Source organism: Argiope bruennichi, chromosome 3, assembly GCF_947563725.1.
Source record: "Argiope bruennichi chromosome 3, qqArgBrue1.1, whole genome shotgun sequence".
NCBI lineage: Eukaryota > Metazoa > Arthropoda > Arachnida > Araneae > Araneidae > Argiope > Argiope bruennichi.
In genome coordinates, this window is record NC_079153.1 from 46,530,111 (window position 1) to 46,553,172 (window position 23,062).

General features: G+C 26.0%; 1 protein-coding gene across 1 annotated transcript; it reads right to left on the minus strand.

Moving 5' to 3' along the window:
- Nucleotides 1-1,644: 1,644 nt before the first annotated feature.
- Nucleotides 1,645-23,034, minus strand: LOC129963378 (ATP-binding cassette sub-family F member 1-like). Its single transcript, XM_056077712.1, has 19 exons — nucleotides 22,808-23,034; nucleotides 19,892-20,104; nucleotides 19,565-19,623; nucleotides 16,822-16,944; nucleotides 15,915-16,015; nucleotides 15,747-15,832; nucleotides 12,761-12,900; nucleotides 12,513-12,661; nucleotides 12,342-12,425; nucleotides 12,083-12,207; nucleotides 11,239-11,351; nucleotides 10,147-10,318; nucleotides 9,604-9,678; nucleotides 7,723-7,793; nucleotides 5,375-5,407; nucleotides 5,141-5,212; nucleotides 4,787-4,948; nucleotides 2,645-2,717; nucleotides 1,645-1,894 (listed from the first exon to the last, which is right to left on the minus strand). The coding sequence occupies exons 1-19, from the start codon at nucleotides 22,947-22,949 to the stop codon at nucleotides 1,701-1,703; spliced, it is 2,187 nt and encodes a 728-aa protein (XP_055933687.1). The 5' UTR covers nucleotides 22,950-23,034; the 3' UTR covers nucleotides 1,645-1,700.
- Nucleotides 23,035-23,062: the final 28 nt, after the last annotated feature.

A 23,062-nucleotide genomic window follows, 5' to 3' on the forward strand; every position in this document is an offset into this window, starting at 1 on the left:
ATCTAATTGTTTGTGAAGTAATGTATCATTTATACTTGAAACTACTAAATATTTTTAATTATTCTTATTAATAAATCGATTTTTATTCTAATAACAAATGTAGAGTTCATCTGGTAATATTGGAACTCTTCATTTTACAAGCATATTATCTTGGGGAAAAACATTTTGTGAGTAGTTAATTTGACTAAAACTGTACAAATTCCCAAATAATCTATTGTTATAGCATCTGTACTGCACATAAAGAAAAGACCAGACTTCTTTAACAATTTTAAAAGTTGATTTCTTCTAAAGACGATGAACTATTAAACTAAAGTATTTGTTTGCCTGTACATAATATATTTTTTTAAATTGTGCTTCTTTTGAAATAGGAGTTTATTCAAACTGATATATTTGTGATTTAAAATTATATCTGTGCCATATGACATTTTACAAATACATCATGCACAGCATTAGAGTAATAAGTTTATTTCCATTAGTTCTGTTACCAGAAAAGCCTATTCAATAAAATAAAAAAAAAAAAAAAAAAAATAAGAAATGATAAATTTCTTGTCCAGCTTTCCCTTTCCTATATTCATTATAAACAAAATATAATATTTTTTAGTATAGTAAGTATACAAATATATATATTGTTATAGGAAGTAGGCTGGTATAGTTTGTAAGAACAGATTTGTTACAACAAATATATTATTTGTTGTAACCATATTTTAGTTTGCAAGTTAGCATATATCACAAGATTAACATAACAATATGAAGTTGAATAATGGGATACATAACGCAACAATCTGCCATCCCCCAAATGCCAAAAGGCTGCATTTAACAAATGTCAAAGTGATCTGACAGCTTATATAAAATACTATAATTAAATCAGAGCAAAAAATGCAATGTTATTATTTTAGAAATATCCTTTATATTCAAATTTAACATGGGACTTGAATTTGTATAATAGTTAAAATTTTACTGCTAATGAAAATGATTTATTCCAATATATTGTTCAACAGAATGGATATCATCGTAACTTATTCTGCTTCCTTCTGTTTTGAGAATTTCAAAAAAAAAAAAAAAAAAAAAAAATCATTTTCTTATTAAAAATAAAGTTATTATTACAATTGATAAACACCTAAAACTGAATAAATATTCCTTATTTTCTTCTGCTTTTGATTTCATTATTTCCACATTTATAAGTAGACAAAGATCATGAAGTGCTGTTTACTCACTTTCAAAAATATGTTGAAAGGGCAAGAAATAATTTTTCAATGATAGAACATATTTTCAAAAATATATCTTATCTTCCTTTTTGATACAGTGAATGTTCAGAAAAAATGATGATCTACCTGGCCTTGTTGGTTATGGATTAAGCAGACAAAATGGTATCTCTGTATATATTGGATAGTATATAGTATGATCTTTCAAAATTCTAATTCTCAGGTGTTTTTCTTCAGTTCAGTGGCCTATTATTATCTTTTATAGCCCTGTTGAATTGTCATGAAAAGAAGCAAAATGTGGAAAAGAAATTTTATTGCCTTATGCAAGAAAGATCTCCGAGTTTGCATGTTTTAGTAACAGTTTTTCACTTTTAAATAAAAGATTATGAACTTTACAGCTAAGCATTTAAGTTAAAAACTGTACATTTATAAGAAATAACAATTTTTTATAGAAATAATACTTTATTAAATTTGTTATTTTCATAAATTTTAAAATTGTCAATCAGTCTGTTTCATTGCTTGTGTAGCAGCTATACTTGGATTATTAACAGTTTCACCCAGAGATTCCAATAATTCTTTTCTGTAGTCATCAAAGTCTCCATCAATTTCATCAATATTTTGATTTTCAATAATCCATAACTGACAATTTGTTTCTCTTATTAAACGTTCATCGTGGGTAACAATTACAACACCTAAAAAATTTAAAAGCACATTTTTCATTATCCAGAGTAACTAAAATATTCAAAAAATTAATAGCAATAAATAAATTTTAAATAGTACAAATAATTATGAAAAAAGAAATCACATTAAAAAATTAAACCTATTATAAAATTAACAACACAATATCAAAATTATGTTGAACTACTGCACTATTAAACACATTATTATATAACTCTATCAAAACCTTCTAAACAGGGCAAAATTTGAAAAAAATAAATAATAATAAATCCTTATACTTTCTGCTAGCATTGACAATCAATATTAATTATTTCAATCTGTTTTACAGGTGATCAGTTAGTTTTTAATAATATTTTACAAAACCATTAATTAACAAAGCAAGGCATTGAATTAAGTGTCTTGTATTTTCTTTTAGTATTTTTTAAATCTATGTTATCTTATCTATGTTAGTGGATCAATCCATTAACAATTTTAGTGATTGTCCCGATTTGAGTGCATGTGAACATTAAGCATAAAAGCAATCCCAAAGCAAAGAAACAAACAGCAAGAGCAAATTGCATAATAAGACATATTTAATCAGATCTGAGATATTCTTAAAATAGCAACTCATTTAGACAAGTATTTGAAGGGTCATTATAACTTCTATCATACTACAAACTATTAAAATTCTAAATAATTAAAAAAAACAAGGAAATTAAATCAACAGGCACTTAAAACATTTTTCTGATAAATCATAAGCTATAGATCTAATCTTATGAGCTCACCTCCTTCAAATTCACATATAGCTTCAGCTAATGCATCAATTGATTCAATATCTAAATTATTTGTAGGTTCATCCTGGAATAGAAAAATGTCTTGATTAAGCTTCATACATCCATTCATAGAAAAAAGATATTCAAAGTCATAATCTGAATCATAAAACTTCAATAAGAAATTTATATAATACTAAACCAATTTAATCCTTAACAAAATTTAACTTGGAAAAAAAATATTAGGAAAGAGATACTGATATATTGAATTTAACCAATAAATAAATGGATAATTCAGAGAATACATATTTAGATTTGCTATAAACAGGATGTGTAGTGAGAAATAGCTCCAAAGTTAAGAATTTTTGTAAGATTTTGTAAGCATATGTGCACTCACCTATTTTCTAAACAAAGAATATTTTTGGCTTTATAATAATGCATAGCTTTTATTGAAAAAATTAATAGATTTTTAAATACACACATATTATATATATATATATATATATATATATATATATATATATATATATATATATATATTTAATAATAATAAATAAATTAAAATAGTTCAAATTACCATGATAAAAAAATTAAGTCAGCTAACTTTTAGAAAATTAAGAAAAAATCAGTGAAATTTTTCAACATTTCTTAAAATCAACAAATTAACAGCTAATTTGGATGAATACATCATTTCTGAAAATATCAGTCATCAATCAAACAAAACCAAAAAATTTTAGATGAGGATAATAAAACTTTTTCTATTACATTTGTATCAAAACTAAATCAAAAATTAAAGAATTCATTTTAAAAAATTAATATTTTACCATCTTTTTATTAGCTGTACATGAAAACTGTTAAAATGTAATTTAAAAAGTTTTTGATATATACAAAGAACACATGATATTGTAGTTGAATTCAAACATTTATAAATAGATTAGCAGGTTATATTTCTGACTTTGAGTATGAGCTAAATTTAAAACAGCCTTGTTTAAAGAAAAATTACATGATTTGAAGCTTTTTTCAATGGGGAAATTAGAATAAGTGGTAACACAGAAAAACATTCCTCAAAGGATTTTGATAGTATTTTTATATTCTGTTCAAACAATAGACTATTCAATTTAAAGATAAGAAGCAGAAATTTGAGAGGATCATCATTACATTCCTACTTTCTGTCAGACACATCATGACAGTCACTGGAGTAAAATTTTAACACTATGCCTGTTAATAACACATAAAGCGTAAAACATACTCATCAGGCATAACTAAAATAAATTCTTTATCATTTAAAACAAAAATTTCAAAAGTTTGAACACTTTTTGTGAAGCAACAAGTTTAATCCATATTTTAAACTATAATTTAAATATGCTTTTGAATAATTTTTTGAAATATCATTCCAATATTTCAATATAAATTGAAGAGAGAGGGAGAGGGAAAAAAAGATCATTAAGCATTATCTGCTGACAACTCTGGATCTATCTCATTCTGGATTCATTTTCTGAATTCTTCTATTTTTAATTCTTATCTTCATATAGTTGATATATATTTTTTCCTAAATACATTCAGTAAACAAAGCTTTATGACACATTAAATTTATCGTCTTCAATGTCTGGAGAAGCAAAAAAGAAAATTGAGCACTTTTTTGGGATTGTTTTAAAAAATAAAGTTTATTTATCAGGTTTAATAATTATTTTAGAATTTATATGTTTTCCATTACATTAAATTGCTTTATTGAAAATGAATGTAGTATTTTTATTGATATCCATAATGATAATCATAATACTAAGAAAATATAATATATATCTTTTTGTAATTTTAATGCAAAAATTTATTTTATAAATAAGCATTTAAATTTTTAGAAAAAATTCTTGAAACAAACAGAAAACATTTATACTAATAAGCTAAGAGTGAGTTAAAAGAGATAGTCCTGTACTTTTTTTAATATGAATGCAGTAAAACCATTCTTTAAAAAAAAAATCACAGTTCTAAACACCTGTGTTTAATGAAATTCTACTTATTTATACACTTTGTTAAGGTGCAATTAACACAAGATGAATCCACTTTTATCTTCCTTTTAGATGGAAATGTAAAATAAAAATATTTCTATATTTACACTTCAATGAGATTTTTTATATATATATAAATAATAAAATAACTAACCAATATAAGAACATCAGGAGCCCGCAAAGCTAATTCGGCAAGAGCAACTCTAGCTTTCTGTCCACCCGATAGATCCCTGTTTTTGATTGTATGAGCATGGCTAACTAATCCATAACTTCCTAACTGTTTGCGAGCATCTTGATAGTTGAGATTAAATAACCTCTGCAAAAAAGGTACAAAAGAACATGAAGCTAAATAAAAAATTAAGACAGTAATTAGTAAAATGTAATCAAAAATAAAAATTCTGACAATAAAATGAATTATTGTATTACTATAACAAAGTGACTATATTTCAGTATTTAATAAACATTAACACAAAAAAATCTATTTAAAAAGAACTAAATTTCTAATTACTTGAAGATATTCAACAGGTGATTCGTCCAAATTCAGCTGTTCACCAGAATGCTGATCAAATTTCCCAATTCTCTGGATAAAAAAAAAATTGTTTACAACAAATATATTCAATCAACTAAATTCAACTATCTTTAACCTTAAATTAAGGTTGATGATTAATGATTAATTATGATAAGTGAAATATATTTTTAAAAAGTGAAGATATTTAAAATTGGATTTTAAAAAAAAACTTACAAGGCGATGATTTTGCCTTTGTTCTCCTTGAGTCTGTAACAAAAAGAGATTGAAAATTAAAAGAATGGCAATATATATAACAATTAAACAATATTGCTAATAACTGTTAAAAACTTTATTTTAAACATGGTTCTAGGGTGCATTATATTTTGCAACATAATTTTTATCCCATAAATATTTTGGGCTACAGCATTTTATAAAATTTTTTAACTCATTAACACTTTGTTGACCGGCAATTTCATACAAAAATTTATTTTGTTGACCGGCCATTTCGCACAAAAATGTATGCATGGCACCCGCTATTTGATATGTCACCGGGGCAAAAAATGTAATTGAATAAAATTCGAAGTGATTTTCAAAACATTTTATTTGCACAAAACAATAGTAAAACTAATAATAATAATAACAATAATAATAATAATAATAATAACTAATATTTTTTTTTGTATGGTAAAAATTAAAGCATTCACCGACGTGTAAAGGTACACAACATGTCTTACAAATATATCTCGTTTCGCTGCGCTTTCCTTTTGAAGAGCATACTCGACACTTTCTTGTTGGATTTGTTTTAGATGCAGTAATTATTGGTTCTAAAACGTGGTCCAGAAGTTTTCCTGAAAGCCTAGATACAGGATCTTTGTGTGGAGCTCTTTTAGATGCATGAGAAGTATTTGCTGGTTGTGTGTTGCTTTCAATTGATTCTGAAGATAGCCATATCCTAGCTACTTCTAAGAGAAATTTTTTGTATCTTATTTTATTTTGGCACTTCTTCGAATAAATCACGAAAGCATTAAATAGAAGGCAATTGATAAAAAAAAATGTTGTTTTTTTGGACCATTTGATGCTTTTTCGCAGTATGCTGCTGTTTGCCAAATATTGATCTGCACGATCGACTCCTTTCATATATTTATTGTATTCAATTATACATGAAGGTTTTATTTTATCGTTTATATAATTTTTATTTCGATTTCCAGTTGTTATCATAGACGCATCATGAATTGTTGAAATCATTCGCACTAACCTTTTATCCTTCCATGTGAGGAGCAGAATCGGTCCTTTTCGTAAAAATGTCATTTGCCTTCTCTGAAGATTTTTGGATTTTTCTATAAGTAATTTTGGCAAGCCACGGTTTTCGCGAATGGTACCACATACACGTATTTTATTTTCAAGTAAAATACTAGCTGTTGAAACGTTGTTGTAATAATTATCTTGATACACGTGATGATTAAATCCAAAATACGGTTGCAAAATTGACAATATTGTTTCTTTAAGTTTTTTCCCAACACCAGAATAAACTTCAAGGTTGCAAATGTACCCTGACTCACTTTCACAAACCATTCTCACTAAAATTCAGTATTTTGTAATTTTTGCAGGATTATATGTTTTGAATTTTAGACGTCCTCTCCATGGTATCATTGCTTCGTCTAATGATAATTGCTGCTTCGGTACATACATCGATTGACTTTTGGAAATAACGTAGTCTAAGAGAGGTCTAATTTTATAAAGCCTATCTGTACTAAGTACATTTTCAACGTTATCACTGAGGTGGAAAAATGTGAAGATCTGTTCAAACCTCATCCTGCTCATTGTTTTAGGGAATATTGGTATTTCCACCAAAGGGTCAGTTGACCAATAATCTCTCCAGCAAGTTTTTTTCGTTTGTCCCATCAATACCAATAATCCAAGAAACTTTTTCATATCGTTCGTTGTTACTTCCTTCCACTGTAAAGTTTTGGCTGAATTTTTATGCAAATCTTTCATTTGGGTGTGATATAGATTTGTTTGAGAAACAACTAAATTAAAAAATTCATCAAAAAACGAATCGATTAAATAAACGATGCTTGGTGGATCACATTCGAAGTTCGGTACTCTTGAATTTCTCGAATAATCTTCCAAAGAAGGAACAATATCAATATCATTCCACTCTTCATCACTATCTGCTTCACTATCGGAAAGAATTCTTTGTCGTTTTGATGGTCTAATGTCTGAATCTTCACTATCAGAATCCCTGAACTCGAAATCACTCGGACAATCCGACAAAACATCCGCATATAACTCGCTAAAAAGTTCTTCCGACATGGTTCAAATTTTTTAAATTTTTACAATGCAATGGAAACAGAAATCAGAAAAGCAATTTTGATTTTGAAAAGCCAACATGACAAAATTTTGCATTGCAAGTTTTTGAAAAAATATTTGCATTTCATGAACTTAGAAAAAAATATCAAAGTGCAAAGACGAGTTATCTCGTCACCGGTCAACAACGTTCGGGCATGAAAAGACGAGTTATCTCGTCACCGGTCAACAAAGTGTTAAGTAACTACAAATATTGGAAAATATGCTATTCTTACTGGTGCTAATTCTCCAGTTAGTAATCTCAGGAAGGTTGTTTTTCCAACACCATTTGGGCCAACAATAGCAACTAAATAAAATAAATAAAAAAAAATATTCATGTTTAAATGTAATGTCCTGAAATGTATAGCAATAAAATTTTTATATTTATAATGCAAAGAATACAAATTAAATAAATTTCTTCTTTATAATAGTTAACAATGCAAATAAATACAATTGTTGAGGAATGGAATAATAAATCAGAAGTTGAAATCTTCAGATGTACAATCATGTTTGGGTACTATAAATCCAGTTAAAAATTATAGTGTATGCTATTCAGAGAGAATCCTGATTAGACAAAGAAGATACTAGAACTAGGAAGTCTCAAAAATGAAATATTAGTTCTGTTATGATCTTTGTCTTGTTACATTAATATTTATTAATTAGTATATAATTATTTATTCCCTAATACATAATTGATAAATACAATTATTTATTAATTAATATATAATTAAGTTATTTCAGTCTTGATAAAATTCAAAATGCAATGCATTTCACACAAATGTGAAAAATATATTGAAATGGATTTTATATAGTGACGTTCTGGTCACATAATCAACGCTAATCTACTAACTATTAAAAAGACAAATCTATTCAAACAGACTATATATTCTTAATTGAGATTCCCTGAGACTAATGGAATTTTAATAAAATAATACAAAGTATCATTTTGATTAATGAAAATTTCAAGTTTATTAGTGATAGTTATTAGTTATAAAGTTGTGGGAAAATAGAACAAATGGGGAAAAATGGCAGATTGTGTGCAAACTGAAAAAAATTTGGTTAACTGTATAGAGTGTTGCGGTCTTTGTAATGGCATGATGGGACATTAATTATTTAAAATAAAGCCACTCTAAAAAGAATGTCAGTTTTTCCAATTAACATATGACTTCACATTTAGGAAATAACAATTAAATGAAGAATTTTAGATTGCCCATAAATTAAGCAAGAACTGGCCAAAAGAATGTAAAAATACATTGACCTATTTGTTAACAAACAACTAACAGTGGTAGAAAATCAATAACAACTGTTAAAGAAAATTAGACTATTTGTAAAGAAACAATTAAAAATGACAAAACAAAATCATTAATTGTTAAAGGAAATTGTTGAATCACATTGCAATATTATTCGATATTGGAAATACTTGGCATTTAAACTAATGGAACAGCTGTTTATAAAATCAGAGAAGCAACAATGCTATCATGAAGTTATAACATTACTTTTTCATTATTTATCAAATTGCCGTCCGTTTAAATTTTTTTAAATGCTTAGTTTTTACAAATATAATGCTTTTTCTACAACCAACTAAAGGAAATTATTAGTTTTCTTTATTTATTATTTTAACACATTTTCATCAAAAAGACATTTTTTAATTTCATAGGCTTACAATAATGAGAAATCCATATTAATGCAATACAATGGCAATGCATAAAATATAATTCTGCAAAGAAATTAACAATTATATACCCTCATAAGCAATATTTTGCCAAGTATTATTGTACCTGCACTAAAAAAAAAAAAAAAAAGTTTCCGAAAAATAAAGCAGAATTATCGGGCTAATGAGAAAGAAAGATCAGTTTTCAATGCATAAAATTTACAAGGAACATTTCAAAAATAATTTGAAAATGACAAAAACAATCATAAAAATAAGAAAATGCAGGATATTTTTCATTTGCATACTGAATGAAATATCGGAAAGGGTTTTTTTTTTTTTAAATTACAGACGAATAATATAATTTGAAAACAAAATAAATAAATAAAAATTAATTAATATGAAATTTCATTTTATAATATTTTATATCACATAAGGAACCTGGTGAAAAAATATAAAAATAAATTACCTCTGGAAGACATATCAATACCAAAATCAACATTTTTAAAAAGAGGTGGTTGACCTGAATAAGCAAAGTTCACATCTATAAGATAAATAAAACAATATTAAGGAATATAGAACAAACAATGCAGGCATATAAACAGATTAAGATGATAATTAATACAATTGCATATTTAATTTTTAAAGTATCAAATAATAAATTTGCAGCCAATATAGCCAAGAAATGCAAAAAAGGGTTTTTGTATACTTGAAATGCAATTCAAAATTTTGTAAGTTATGAATAAAAATTGAAAAACAGTTAGAAAAGTGAACTCCTTTATATGTTCCTGCCACATTATTTCTTTTTCAACCCTGAATGGTTTTTCTTATCATACAATTTTAGAAATATTTTTAAATGTTACTTAAATATTATTTAAATTTTAAAAGGATCAATTATAAAAAAAATTAATATGTTAGTATAAGTATTTTAATTAATAGTTGTATTTTAAACTATATTAAGGAGGGAGGAAACTGACATAATCAATTTTTAATGCAAAAGTTTTAAACTCACTATGTAAACCTAATATTGGAGGATTAAGAGGTGGTGGATTAGGAAAATGAAATTTCACTAAATATTCTTTTGGTCTTTTGATGAGCTCTGTTGGACCATTATCACCATCATTTTGCTTTTTTGGTTGATTTTTCTGCTGTTTTCTAGTCAAAGCTTCTTTTGTAGCTTTTTCCTGAAAATAACAATGCATAAATCATAAAGTAAATACATATTAATAATTCTAATTAAAAAGGATATCAGCAGATAAAGCAATTTACAAATGAAATTTTTATAAATAATATATATATATAAATATATCCACAAAATTTTATTAATAAATTTGCTTTCAAATGAGATACTGAAGTCATTCTATCACTAATTTAAAATTAACTATATCCCTATCTAATGTATAAAGATTTCATTCAAAAATTTATTAACAAAACAGAGAACACAAAATTCATTGTAAGATATGTTCGAATTTGCAAAACCACTGCAATAAAAATCTAAATGAAATGTATGTTTTTCAAGATGTATACCTGAAAGATTTGATATTAAAATGATTATCAAAACAATGACAATATGAAAAAAAAAGCAACTCAGATTGTATCAGCCTTAAAAATATATGTGCATGTCTCTTGTAATAACCGAGTGAACCAACTTTTCTTCAAATAAAATGGAACAATTTTTACATGTATTCAAAATATATTCACATAATATTCTTTTTATAAATCAAACTTAACAAAGTGGGGAAAAAACAGATATTTCATTAATTTTTTTTTTTTAATGATGTACATTGCCTAGAAAATAAATAAAACTAAACCATAAAAGCATCTATGCGAAATTTAATGAAATAAATACATGACAAGATATTGCCATTATTCCAAATATATTTTATTTGCAAATCAGCAATTTTGAAATTTCCTTACAATTTAGATGAAAACTCAACACACACACACACAAAAAAAAAAAAAAAAAAAAAAAAAAAAATTGTTATGTTGCTGAATAGTGATTTCTGAATCCAGTTAAAATAACGGATTTCAGAAATATTACTTGAAAAACCTTAAATTTTATAAAGCAAATAATCCACAAAATTATCAGTTACAAAATGCTTACCGCAACTTTAGTAGATTTTCCAGATGCCTTCATTTCTTTTAATCTTTTTTCCTGTTTCTCATATTCTTTGACTAATTCTTTTCGTTTCTGTACATACATTTTCTTGAACTGACCTAGAAATATATATGAAGTTTTAATGAATGGAAACATAGTTGAAATAATTCATAAAACTAAATTTATAAACAAAATAAAAGAATTAAATAAAAAATTCATAGTTTTCATATCACCAAGTAACAATAGACATCAAATCTTGGTTTGTACTGGAATCATCTTATTCCTATTTACCTTACAATTCTGGGTGAATTTGATTCATTATATTAATAAGCTCTTAAACCTATTTTATTAATTCATACGTCTTTTGTTAAATAGATAAAAAGAAAAAGCTTGAATATTATAACAAATGTTAGTTATTTAAGAATAATGGATCTACAAAATACATGGCAATTTAAAAATAATTAATAAAATAAAACTGAATTGTGATAGCATAAAATGTTTTAATCCATTTATTTTCTATCTTTTAAAAAGCAGAAACAAGCCTTGCTTGCTTCTATAAACTGCAAATTAAAGATAAAATTTAATAAGCAATAATACAGTCATTTTATAAACATAAAATAATAATTAACATTAGTAGTAGTTTGATAAATTTTTGAAGTTGAAATGCAAATAGAAAATTTATATTTCAAGATGCAAATTAGGACATGCTTAATGCATCTTTCAAAACTCCAAGAGAAATCCTTGTACTATTCTAACTTTATTCGTACAGTTATAAATACTGTGCTTATGGATTTATGTAATTGAAAATATAGTTCTGAAATAATTAAAAAAAAAACACCTCTAAACTTACTGTAATTTCCACGATAATAAAACAATTTTAAATTGTCTAAGTGAATGATATCTGTACACACATTATCCAAGAAACTTTGATCGTGAGATACAACAAGCAATGTTTTTTTCCATCCTTGTAAGTAGCTGTAATTAAAAAATAAAATTACATAAAAAGTTATTCAACCAAATTTAGGAACCATACAATAAATTTTGAATTAATTCTTAAATTATTTTGTTAATAATTGCTATTCAAAGAAAATTAATAATAAATTTCTTACTTATCAAGCCAAATAACAGCATTTAAGTCTAAATGATTTGTAGGTTCATCAAGCAGAAGCAACGTAGGTTCCATAAATAAAGCCCTTTAAAAGAATATAGATTTATGAACGCTTAATGACAGAACATATATCTTTGAAGCATTTATATATTTACAAAAATTCCCTACATACCTAGCAAGAGAAACTCTCATTCTCCAGCCACCCGAGAAATTCTTTGTGGCTCTATCTTGCATTTCCCGTGTAAATCCTAAACCAGCAAGAATACGTCGAGCTCGTGCTTCAGCAGAATCAGCTCCAATGATTCTTAATTCTTCATAGATCTAAAAAATGATCAAGTAATAATAAGTTATTAAGAATAATGATGATTTACAAAAATTGCAGAGTAATGAGAAGCATAGCTAATGCAAACAATTTCTTACTTCATTCAATCTTTCTTGCTTCTCTAAATGGCCTTTACTAGTTTCCTCCTCTAATGTCTTCATTTCTTCCAAAAGCTGTGTACGTTTCACATCTGATTTCAGAACTACTTCTACAGCAGGTGTATCATCAGCAACAACCTCTAAAATATTTCATTTCAATTTTAAGTCAAATTTGGAAAAAATTTTTAAGAAAAACGAGTTTTCTCTATCAAAATTTGATAAAATGTTGGTTCTCATTTTATTTAGCATTGTGTTAATATAAAAAAAAGAATTTTCAATAGCCAACTCAGCTATCATTCTCTCTCTCTATTCCTGAAATATGCATATTTTTCTGGTTGTAATTCGTTTATAATTTTGTATAAAAATACCTCTTTCTAATATTTTACTTTTTTTTCACTGTTTTCTCTTCTAAGATTTTGAATTAAAAAAATTGTTCCATAAATATATTATATTTTTACCACTCTTGTATTCAATACTATTACAATCAATAAAATACCTTTTTTTAATTATAACCCCATTGTTTATTATTCATACATTAGCAGATTTTATACCTGTAAAATTAATAGACTCAAGGGAATTAAAAAATATATATAAGTTTTGTTTGATCAGTACTGAAGAAATTATTGTACAAAAAGTATTAGCAATGAGAAAAATTAAAAGATCAGTATAAAGAAAAATAAGAAAATGTTCTGCAATGTATCCTTCTAAAACAAAAATTTATATTTTAAGGGGGAAAAATTATTTATTTGAATAATTACAGAATCTAATCTCATAAAGGTGACCATCAGTTAGTTCATTCTACTATGGTACTATAGAGGATTAAAAGTGATTCAGAAAGATACTAAAATGAATTCATATAAATACAGAGCCCTAATGACTCTACTGCAACTGACAGATGAAAGAGAAAGCACGTTGGACAATCTAGAGAGTGAAAAACACAATACAAGGTGCTCCCATAAATTGCTGATTAGATTAAAATTCGTGGAAATTCGTGGGTCCAGAGAAGTACCATCAATTTATTCAGGCAATTGTTTAACTATTCACTTATAGTTCTGATAAATATTGTGCAATCATATTAGAAGATACTATTCTTTACGTCACAAAAACATACTCCACAGCTTGAATGTTGATTATTTGTCTCCGTTATGCCACTGTCCAATTTTAATTCCTTCCTCTAACAGATTGTTTAGTTCCAATATATTGTCCATGTAGCTGTATAATGTATAGCTTTCCATGCTAAGTGATTTTCATGTCACTTACTCATAACAGTACTGTTTTATTATCCTCAATATATTTTAACAATGAGAGCACAAGAATGCAAAATGTGCCGAACTAGAAATCATTAGCAACGGAATACTTCATTTATTTAATAATAGACTTTTTTTTTCTGTCTTAGACATACCACATTTATTATTCAAAACTATAATAAATAAAATATTTCTAGGATGTCCAAAAATGCACCTCCTGATAACACATGTATTAGTACATTCTCTAGACAGTGCTGATATTAAAACTAGGAAAGATTCAAATTAATACAACTTTACAGCACAGTAGAAGAATATAAATATTGTATTTTAAAATAGAATATTTACTCTCAGTATTTAAAAAATAGTTGTTTTCACAGAATAATAAAGTCCATAATTTAAAAATAAGTTGTCTGTTTTATAAAAATTAAAGACAAATTTAAAAAGAAACAAAAAGTACTACAGTACACTTCCAAGTATCCAGTTCACAACTATTAGTCTAGTTTTCTTTTATCGTAATTAATTGAGAAAGGCAGGGTGTTGCATTGGCAACATTGCCAAGGCATTGGAAGCGGACATCCGCTATGATACTCCTATGTGTCAAGTGCAAAATATAAATTGTGACAGGAGGAGAGCAGCGTTCTGCTCATTATTCATTGTCATCTATTCAGTACTTTTTCAAAAACTAAGTTTTGAGTCTTATCTAAAGGTTACCTTTTCATGTCTTTGTCATCAATTATCAGTGAAAAATAAAATCAGCTTGGAGCAAATTTTCTAAAGAATTTGATCTACAATTTACATTAATATTTTATGTTTCCTGCGTTTAACTTAGGGGTTACAGAATTTATGTTAAAGTAAATTAAAGTTATATTAACACATGTTTTCTCTAATAAATTCTTGAAACGTGCAGTGCAGTATATATATATATAAACTACCAGTATAGAACCTTCCATTTTAACTCGACGCATTTCCAACAACTGTTTCTATGATTCACTGGACTGCGACTGCTTTCATATTAAGATAAATAGAGGGCTTAGTACTCAATAAAAAGTCAGAAAATACGCATTATAATAGTAAGTTGTGGTATAAAATTTTGTTTTTGATACTGATGGGTAAATAAATGAGTACACAGAACTCTGGCATATCTGGGTTTTTTATTATCCAGCCTTCTTTCCATATATTGGGCCAGATACTCAAAGGTGTACTGTAATGTTTAAAATATACAAATTACATATAAGGGAAGTATCAAAGAAAAAAGTATATACATCTGTTAGTTTGTATACTTCTGGTTCATCAGTTCTTTCATAGAAATATACAAACACAAAATTATAAATTTAAATATAATATACAAATTAATTATCACAAAAATAGCAAAGAAAAAATATACATCTACTAGTTACTGTATTTTTGATTCATCAGTTACATTTTAGACAAAAAATAAAATAAACAGACTTTAATTGAAAAAGATGTATTTATATTTATCCCAATTATTAAATGTCAAAACAAGATTTACATAAAAGAATCAACCATTTATATTTGAGTTTGCTTCTTTCATTATAAAGTTTTCCTCAAAGATATCAGACTATTTATTTATACAATTAATTTGGATTCTTCAAGAATTTTAAATTCACTTTTTCACATTTACAATAGAAAATTAGAATATACTTAGAAAAATTAATTATACTTGTTTAAAACTAATACTGTCAGGAAAAAAAAAATGTCAAAAATATTAAAATAATTACCTTGTTCACACAGCAAAGCATCAATGGTTGGAGGAATGTTCAATGATCGATTGGCAATGTGCTTTAATAATGTAGTTTTCCCATGTCTAAGAATTAAAAACACACATTTATTGGAATATGCAATTAGTTGATATCAAAGAATTAACAAGAATTTTTATAACTTCTTACCCATTTGGTCCAACAAGACCATATCTTCTTCCTGCAGTAATATGTAAACTAGCATTTATGAACAAATCCTTTCCTCTTGCAGATATTGAGAAATTGTCAACCTAAAGTAAAAGTTTAAATTTATTAGCAATATTTAATATTAAAAAAATTTCAATTCAGATATTTTTATTTAGTAATTAAAAATAATTTTAACTAATAACAAAAACTATAGAACTATTAAATGGATCATTTCTGGTGATATTTAATGATTAGTTAATAGAAATTATTTAATGATGCTGTTATTCATTTTAGGACAAATTAAATGGAACACTGAATAATATTTTGAATTTTTAACACAAACATCAGTTTCAATGGCTGGACTACAAAAGGAATTAAAAATAAATATTGAACAGTGCTTACATGCTGCACTGAGTGACAAGCTTATATTTCAAATAACTAAATTTTGTTCATTTATTTTTGCATATACCCTATAGCTATAAAGCAACATATCCACACAACAGGTAATTGGCAAAATGAATCGAAAAGATTCAATTTTTAAATTTAAAGAATTGGAACTCTGCCAACAGGTTATCAATAATAAAAAACAAACAAACAAATATCTTTATTTTTCATTTATAAAGCGTTCGTTGTGTCATATACAGCATAAAGAAATAGATGAAAAATAAACCATTGGAATCACAGGTCATTTTAGTGTTGAAGGTCCAATAAAGATCCTTGAAATCAATTTTATTAAAAAAAATGACATAATTTTCAACTCTTTTTTTGAAGGGGAAAAAAATTATCAAATTAAAAAAAAAAAAAAAAACTTTCAGTGAGTGTTTTATACCTTGATGATTTATTTAAATAAAAAACAATAAAATGATAAAAAAATAGCATTATTTTTTATCAATCACAAATAAGTAATTACCTTAATGTCAACAGCATTTTCCATCTGGAGCTGCTGTGCTGCTGATTTTTCTGCTTGTGAAACAGTAAATTGATCATCAACAACTTTACCACCCAAAGTTTCAATTTGTCTTTGATAATCTAACTACAAAAAAAGAAAAGGCATTTTGTATCTTTGAAATAAATTATTTAACATTATAACATAACTAAAATGATAGTGCTATATTTATATATAATCATGCTATGCAGATTAATTTACAAACTGGTAATTTTTTTTTAATTTTTGGCTGGATAAGTTGCACATATGACCAAAAAAATTGTTTTACAGTATAATTATACTCCAATTATGTATTGTTTTGAAAGTATTTGATATTTTTGAGAAAAAGGGATCATTATAAAAACGATTAATAAAATCATTCAGTAAAAAATAAAAGCAAGTAAAAGATTGTTACTACAACCTCTTAATTACAAATTTATGTACTGTATTTCCTTAAAATATAAAAATCAAGGTTAAATTTTAAAAAATAAGGCTTCAAAGATGACAATTCTATACTATTCAACTTACAAACAATGCAATTTTAATTATGCAATTCTTTTCCTTCATTTTGATAAGTTTATTTTAGAATTTTAATACATACTTTTTCATTATTTATAAAATAACAACTCTTATTTCTTTCCATTATTGAAAGGAAAAAAGAAAAGCCTTTATTATCTGTGTAATTTATATGAAAAATAAGAAAGTGAAGTTAATTATCTTGAAAGACTATATGAAATTATAAGACATTATCCAAACCTTAAATATCCTAAGACATTATTCAAGTTGTACCATTTTTAATGATACTATGATATTAAAGTACTTGACTCCAATAGGAAAGTTTTATTAACAGAGTAAACAGAACAGTGCACTACAACATCTTAGTGGACGGTACTCTATAAACAATTAAACCAGCGTACCTATTCAGTTCAAACTGAGGAATATCTCTCAGAACCACAACATCCACCTCCAATGGATCCCATCACACCTGAACTTCAGTGGTAATGAGGTTGATGATAGATTGGCCAAAGAAGGTAGCGAAAATGAAACGGCCACTGTCTCTTCGCTTACTTATCAAGAACTATACTCAAATGAAAGATCTAAACTCAATTTAATATGGTGTTTAGAGGTGTATTCCACCTGCTCATCAAAGGTACATGGGAACATCCCCTAGCACTCTGCTGGAAATCAAATGTGACCATGACTCCTAGACTGCTGTGACCATCCAGCTTCACCGGATCACATTCTGGGTTGGATCTGACTTTTTAAGGGAGACTTAACATCCAATCCCCTTATTATTATAGATTTCTTAGTGGTCAACAATCTACTGGAGTTTTTTAGGATAAGCAACAACAACACAACATGATTCCTCAGAAACGCAAGTTGTGTTCAGTTTCAATAAAATCTCTTATGCATAACTAGATATTTATAATTTCTTCAATAGTTCTTTTAGCATCAAATTATAATAGACATTAGATACATGTTATTTCAATAGACTTATAACAGTAACAAATTATAATCCAAAAGCAGATTTGCAAATTTTAATAGCTTTTATTTCAAAATAAATTATCAATTAGCTTAAGCAAATTAAACATATTTAAACAGATATACATATTTAAAAATGCCAATGATAATTTATAGAATCACAGATTATTCTAATAATATTTAATCACTTTAGGATTGATGTGAGCAGGAAGAAGTGCTCTCACATGACAGGATCTGGCACATGCCAACTGTCCTTACAAACCAAAGAATTTTCTTGTGCTAAGCCTAATGTGGATTATATTTCCGAAAAATGTACATAATAATTTGTAAAATATACCCCTTGTATAGAAAAGAAACTTTTTTTATATGTGACAACAGTTGTAGTTTCAATCATGATTTAAAAATATAATTTATTTTATTTTGATTAATAGTATTTAAAGTATCATTAAATTACTGATGCAAAATATAAAAATGAATGTTTAAATCTAACATTTTAAAATATTTCAAGAAAATTGCAATAATTAATGTTGCAAACCATAAGAAAAATCTCAAAAAGCAGAAACTGACATTGCACAATTTATATTTATATAAGCAGTGTTTCATCTCACTTTAAGCAAACTACATTCCTTCTAAATTTTTAATCATCTATTTTATAATAAGTAATTAATTGTTTTGTTACTATGACAGACAAAAAAACCATAGATAAATCATTCATAAATTCACTACCCTCTTCTCCAAGGGCAAATAAGCAGTCTTTTAACCACAACCGTACAATGAAATAGAAAGGTATAAAATCTTTGTTACAATCAAATTGTATCCTAAATGAAGGTATAAATTAAAGCAACCACTTCAAAATGAGAATGTATTTCTGTTTACATTTTCAAAAATCCAAAGATTCACAAATACTTGCCTAATCAGAGAGAGAGAAACACTATTAAATGTTGCATCTGAGTGTCACAGGGCTTATTGGTGAACTTAAGCAGTGATATAAGAATTGACACTCGGCCCTGAAGAAAATCCATCACGAATGTATATATGTGTTGCTTGTTTAGAATGGATTAAAAGTGCATCATTAAAAACTTTTATTTATAAATAATTCATATCATTTAGACTATACACCTTATACTGAATAATATATCTTAAACTAAAAATCAGTAAATAGTTTAACAATTTTTTTATATATATGATTTGCATTATAAATATATGTTTTATATATGTTTATATAATTTTTTGATGATATACATACCTGCTTCTTTAACTTTTTCTTTTCCTTATGAGATAACTTTGGAGCAGTTGTTTTTCCTTCTGCAATGTAAGAACAATTAAAATGTTTAACAAGAAATATATACAAAATTTATAGATAATTTATCCTTAAAAAAAAATAGTCTGTTGAAACATTTGTTATGCAATTTTCAAAAATTCAGAATAGAAAAACAAAAATAATAAACTTCCTTTAATAAATAAACAGATAAAACAACATAAAGTTAGAAGGTTTATACTCCTTTCTTAAATTGCAATTAGAAAGTATAATCAGAACTGAAAAAGTTTTCTGTAAAAAAATGGCTTATATCACCTTTAGTTGTTTCACTTTCTTGAGTTGCCAAGGAAGCACTATCATCATCATCATCATCATTGAAATTTTCATCTTCATCATTCAGATTTTCTTCATCTGAATCTTCATCAGCACCATTTGATACTTCTTTCTTATTGTTCTCAGGGTTTTTTTTCTTAGGGGCCTTCTCTTTTTTCTTTTGCTTTTTGTCTTTCTTCCCTTTATCACCTGCATCTACAGAATTAAAAGGTAGGCATTAAAGAGATTATATAATAATGATCAGTGATATATTGCTATATTTTATGCTTAAAAATACTATCTACTTCTCTTACAAATACGAGCAGTAAGTCATTTTGATCCATCTTTTAATATTTCATTACCACTGAGATATTTTCAATCTAACGAACTTTAAATATCACATAATCCTTTGCATACAGCCAAAGTATTTTTTTTAAGCATTGAGTATTATTTTGTACAATATTATACAGCAAAAATACTATTACACTATTTTTATGTTTCTATTAAGTTTAAATATTTAGAATTAAATAAGAGGATATGCAAAATGATGATAAAAAATCAAAAGAGCAAGCTTGATGTAATATTTTTAAATCCAATGAGTACATGCGATTAAATACGACACAATACAATGCATACAAAATATCAGAGGTGCTTGAGATATTATTTGAAAAAGTAGGAAAATTAGTTCAATCAATTAATAATTTCAAACAAATCAGTAGACAAATGAAATGCACATAAATGTATGTATTATAATTAACAAAGTAAGAAATTAAATTAGAAAAAAAATTATTAAACATTATTTTTTTAATTGTTCATCGAAACAGATATCCTACAATTTAAAAAAATTAGGCTGTTTCTTTATTTTTTTGACACATAAGCATTTAAATTTTATGAATTGCTATTTATATTTTTCTTTCTTTCAATAGCTGAATGTTCATTATGATCAGCATTTTTGCCCAATACTTTTATTTTATTCTTTTTAAATTAACCTACAAGTATTAGATATAAAACTTATATCAGTAAGTTAATAAATCGTAAAAATGAATAACTGCTAGTAAAAAGAAAATGGATTGAGATAAGTAAGTAGACAATTTTCTAATATATGCAACATTTACAACTGACAAAATTTCCCAAGAGAATTTATTAGTTTAAAAACATTGCAGGAAGTTTAATGAGAATAAGTAATAGTTCAAACAACATAGCATAAAAATTATTAATATTCAATATAATTTATATTTTATTGTCATCCAAATAACTAATCTTTGAATGATTATATAAGCCAAAAAAATTTGTGAAAGATAATGAGTATATTTCACAAATCCAGACTTCTGATTAGCAAAGATGTCAAGAAATTCAATATCATCCCTTGCATATATATATATATATATATATATAATTACAGGGTGTTGCCATTTTCGACAGGTAAATTTAGAGGGGTGAAATAGGCATCAGGTGGATAAAAAATCGCCATACAACATGGGGTGCCAACCAACATTTAATTGGTAAAAATCTCAAAAATATGGACAGTAGGAGAACTATTGGAAACTGTAAAAAATTAATAAAAAAATAACAAATAGTGTTTCAACTATGAACTTTTTTTAAAGTTAAAACACATTCTTGAGAAAGTTTTTTTGTCATGCTGGTAACATGTGGATTTGATGATCTAAGGGGTTGTAAATTGCTGAAAACAAAAAAGTAGTTTAGAACCCATATTTGCAAAAATATTAAAACTTGAAAAAAATAATAATAATGAAATAAAAAATTTGTCGGCCAAATTCGGAAACACCCCATATACATATATATTGATCTCAGGTCTGAAAAATATCCTTCTCGAATAAAGCAGAAGAATAAACAAATTTTCTAAAATACTGATGCACTTGATTTTAAATAAAAATAAAAAAATACATTTTTGTATATTCGTATAATATATATAAGGTTTCCTAATAGCTGTTTCACATTCATAAAATTTTGTTGGTTTTTTAATGAATTGTAAAATTATATTATTATTTTTATTTATTTTTTTATTACTAGTATTTTTTACTTGCTTGAATTACATAAATAATAATAAAAAATATTATTTCATTACTGTACTGCTTTATAAAATTAAAACAAAAAATACATAAAACAGCACTTTTTAAAAGGTAGGATTTCACATATTAAAAATAACATCCAATAATTGCTTAGTAGCATGCAAAATGGAAAGTGAATGCAAGATTAATACAAGAAATATGATTAATTTATCAAATTATTTTTTATTACGTAATTGTTCGCACAATATTAATTTACCAACATAACTCAGACTAAAACTTAATTTAACCCTCTGAATGACTTTTTTCTTCAAAATCCAACAAATAAAATCAGATAACATTTAATTTTTTAAATGCCTATTGAATCAACAGCAAAAATACCAAATATATAAACAATGTCCAATTATTTATATATTTGGTCGTACCAAATATATGAACAATGTCCGAAAGCTGATAAAATTTTTCTACGAAATGGATATTTTTTTAATAGGTCGCCTATCTGTGCAACTTTAGTTCGTCTATTTATTTAATTTTTTTTTCCCTTCAAATTATTTCTGTTCATCGGTAATTAGATAAGATTAATTCTGATTTGGAAAGAGTAACTACAGTGTCATAATTTTTTTTTAAAATTTTACACTTTATTTATCATATATTATTTCAAGTTTATTTTTTATATTTTGTTGATTCAATAGGCATTTAAAAAATTAAATGTTATCTAATTTTATTTGTCGGATTTTGGAGAAAAAAAGTCATTCAGAGGGTTAAATTAAGTTTTACTCTGAGTGGGAACTCTTAAAACGAAGTTTATAATTTCAACAAAATCATCGAAAATGTAATAATTATATTCAAACGAACGAAATATGGAATTTGGCAAATATGTGTCAAAACATACCATTATCCACCATGTGGTCATCTTTCAAGGATAATTTTTCTTCGAATTCCTCATCATCCAAATCAACGTCTTTCTTTGATACCTGTTTAGGAAGTTCATCTTCTACTTCTTTTTTAGACTGCTTAGACTTCTTTTTAGGCATTATGATTGTTTGATAAAACCACGTTCAATGTTACTATAATATTTTAGGCAAATCTCATCGCTGTTGACAATTCTTAAAGTGACCGTTGCCAGGTATAAGACGATGAAAGATCT

Bases quoted from the DNA above. Each gene is read 5' to 3' on its own strand.
- LOC129963378 (XM_056077712.1), bottom strand. From the start codon at position 22,949: ATGCCTAAAAAGAAGTCTAAGCAGTCTAAAAAAGAAGTAGAAGATGAA. The intron at 15,833-15,914 runs GTAAGAAGTTAT...TTTAATTCTTAG, and splicing joins GGTCTTGTTGGACCAAATGG to ACATGGGAAAACTACATTAT. The intron at 12,901-15,746 runs GTAATTATTTTA...GAAATATTTTAG, and splicing joins TGCTTTGCTGTGTGAACAAG to AGGTTGTTGCTGATGATACA.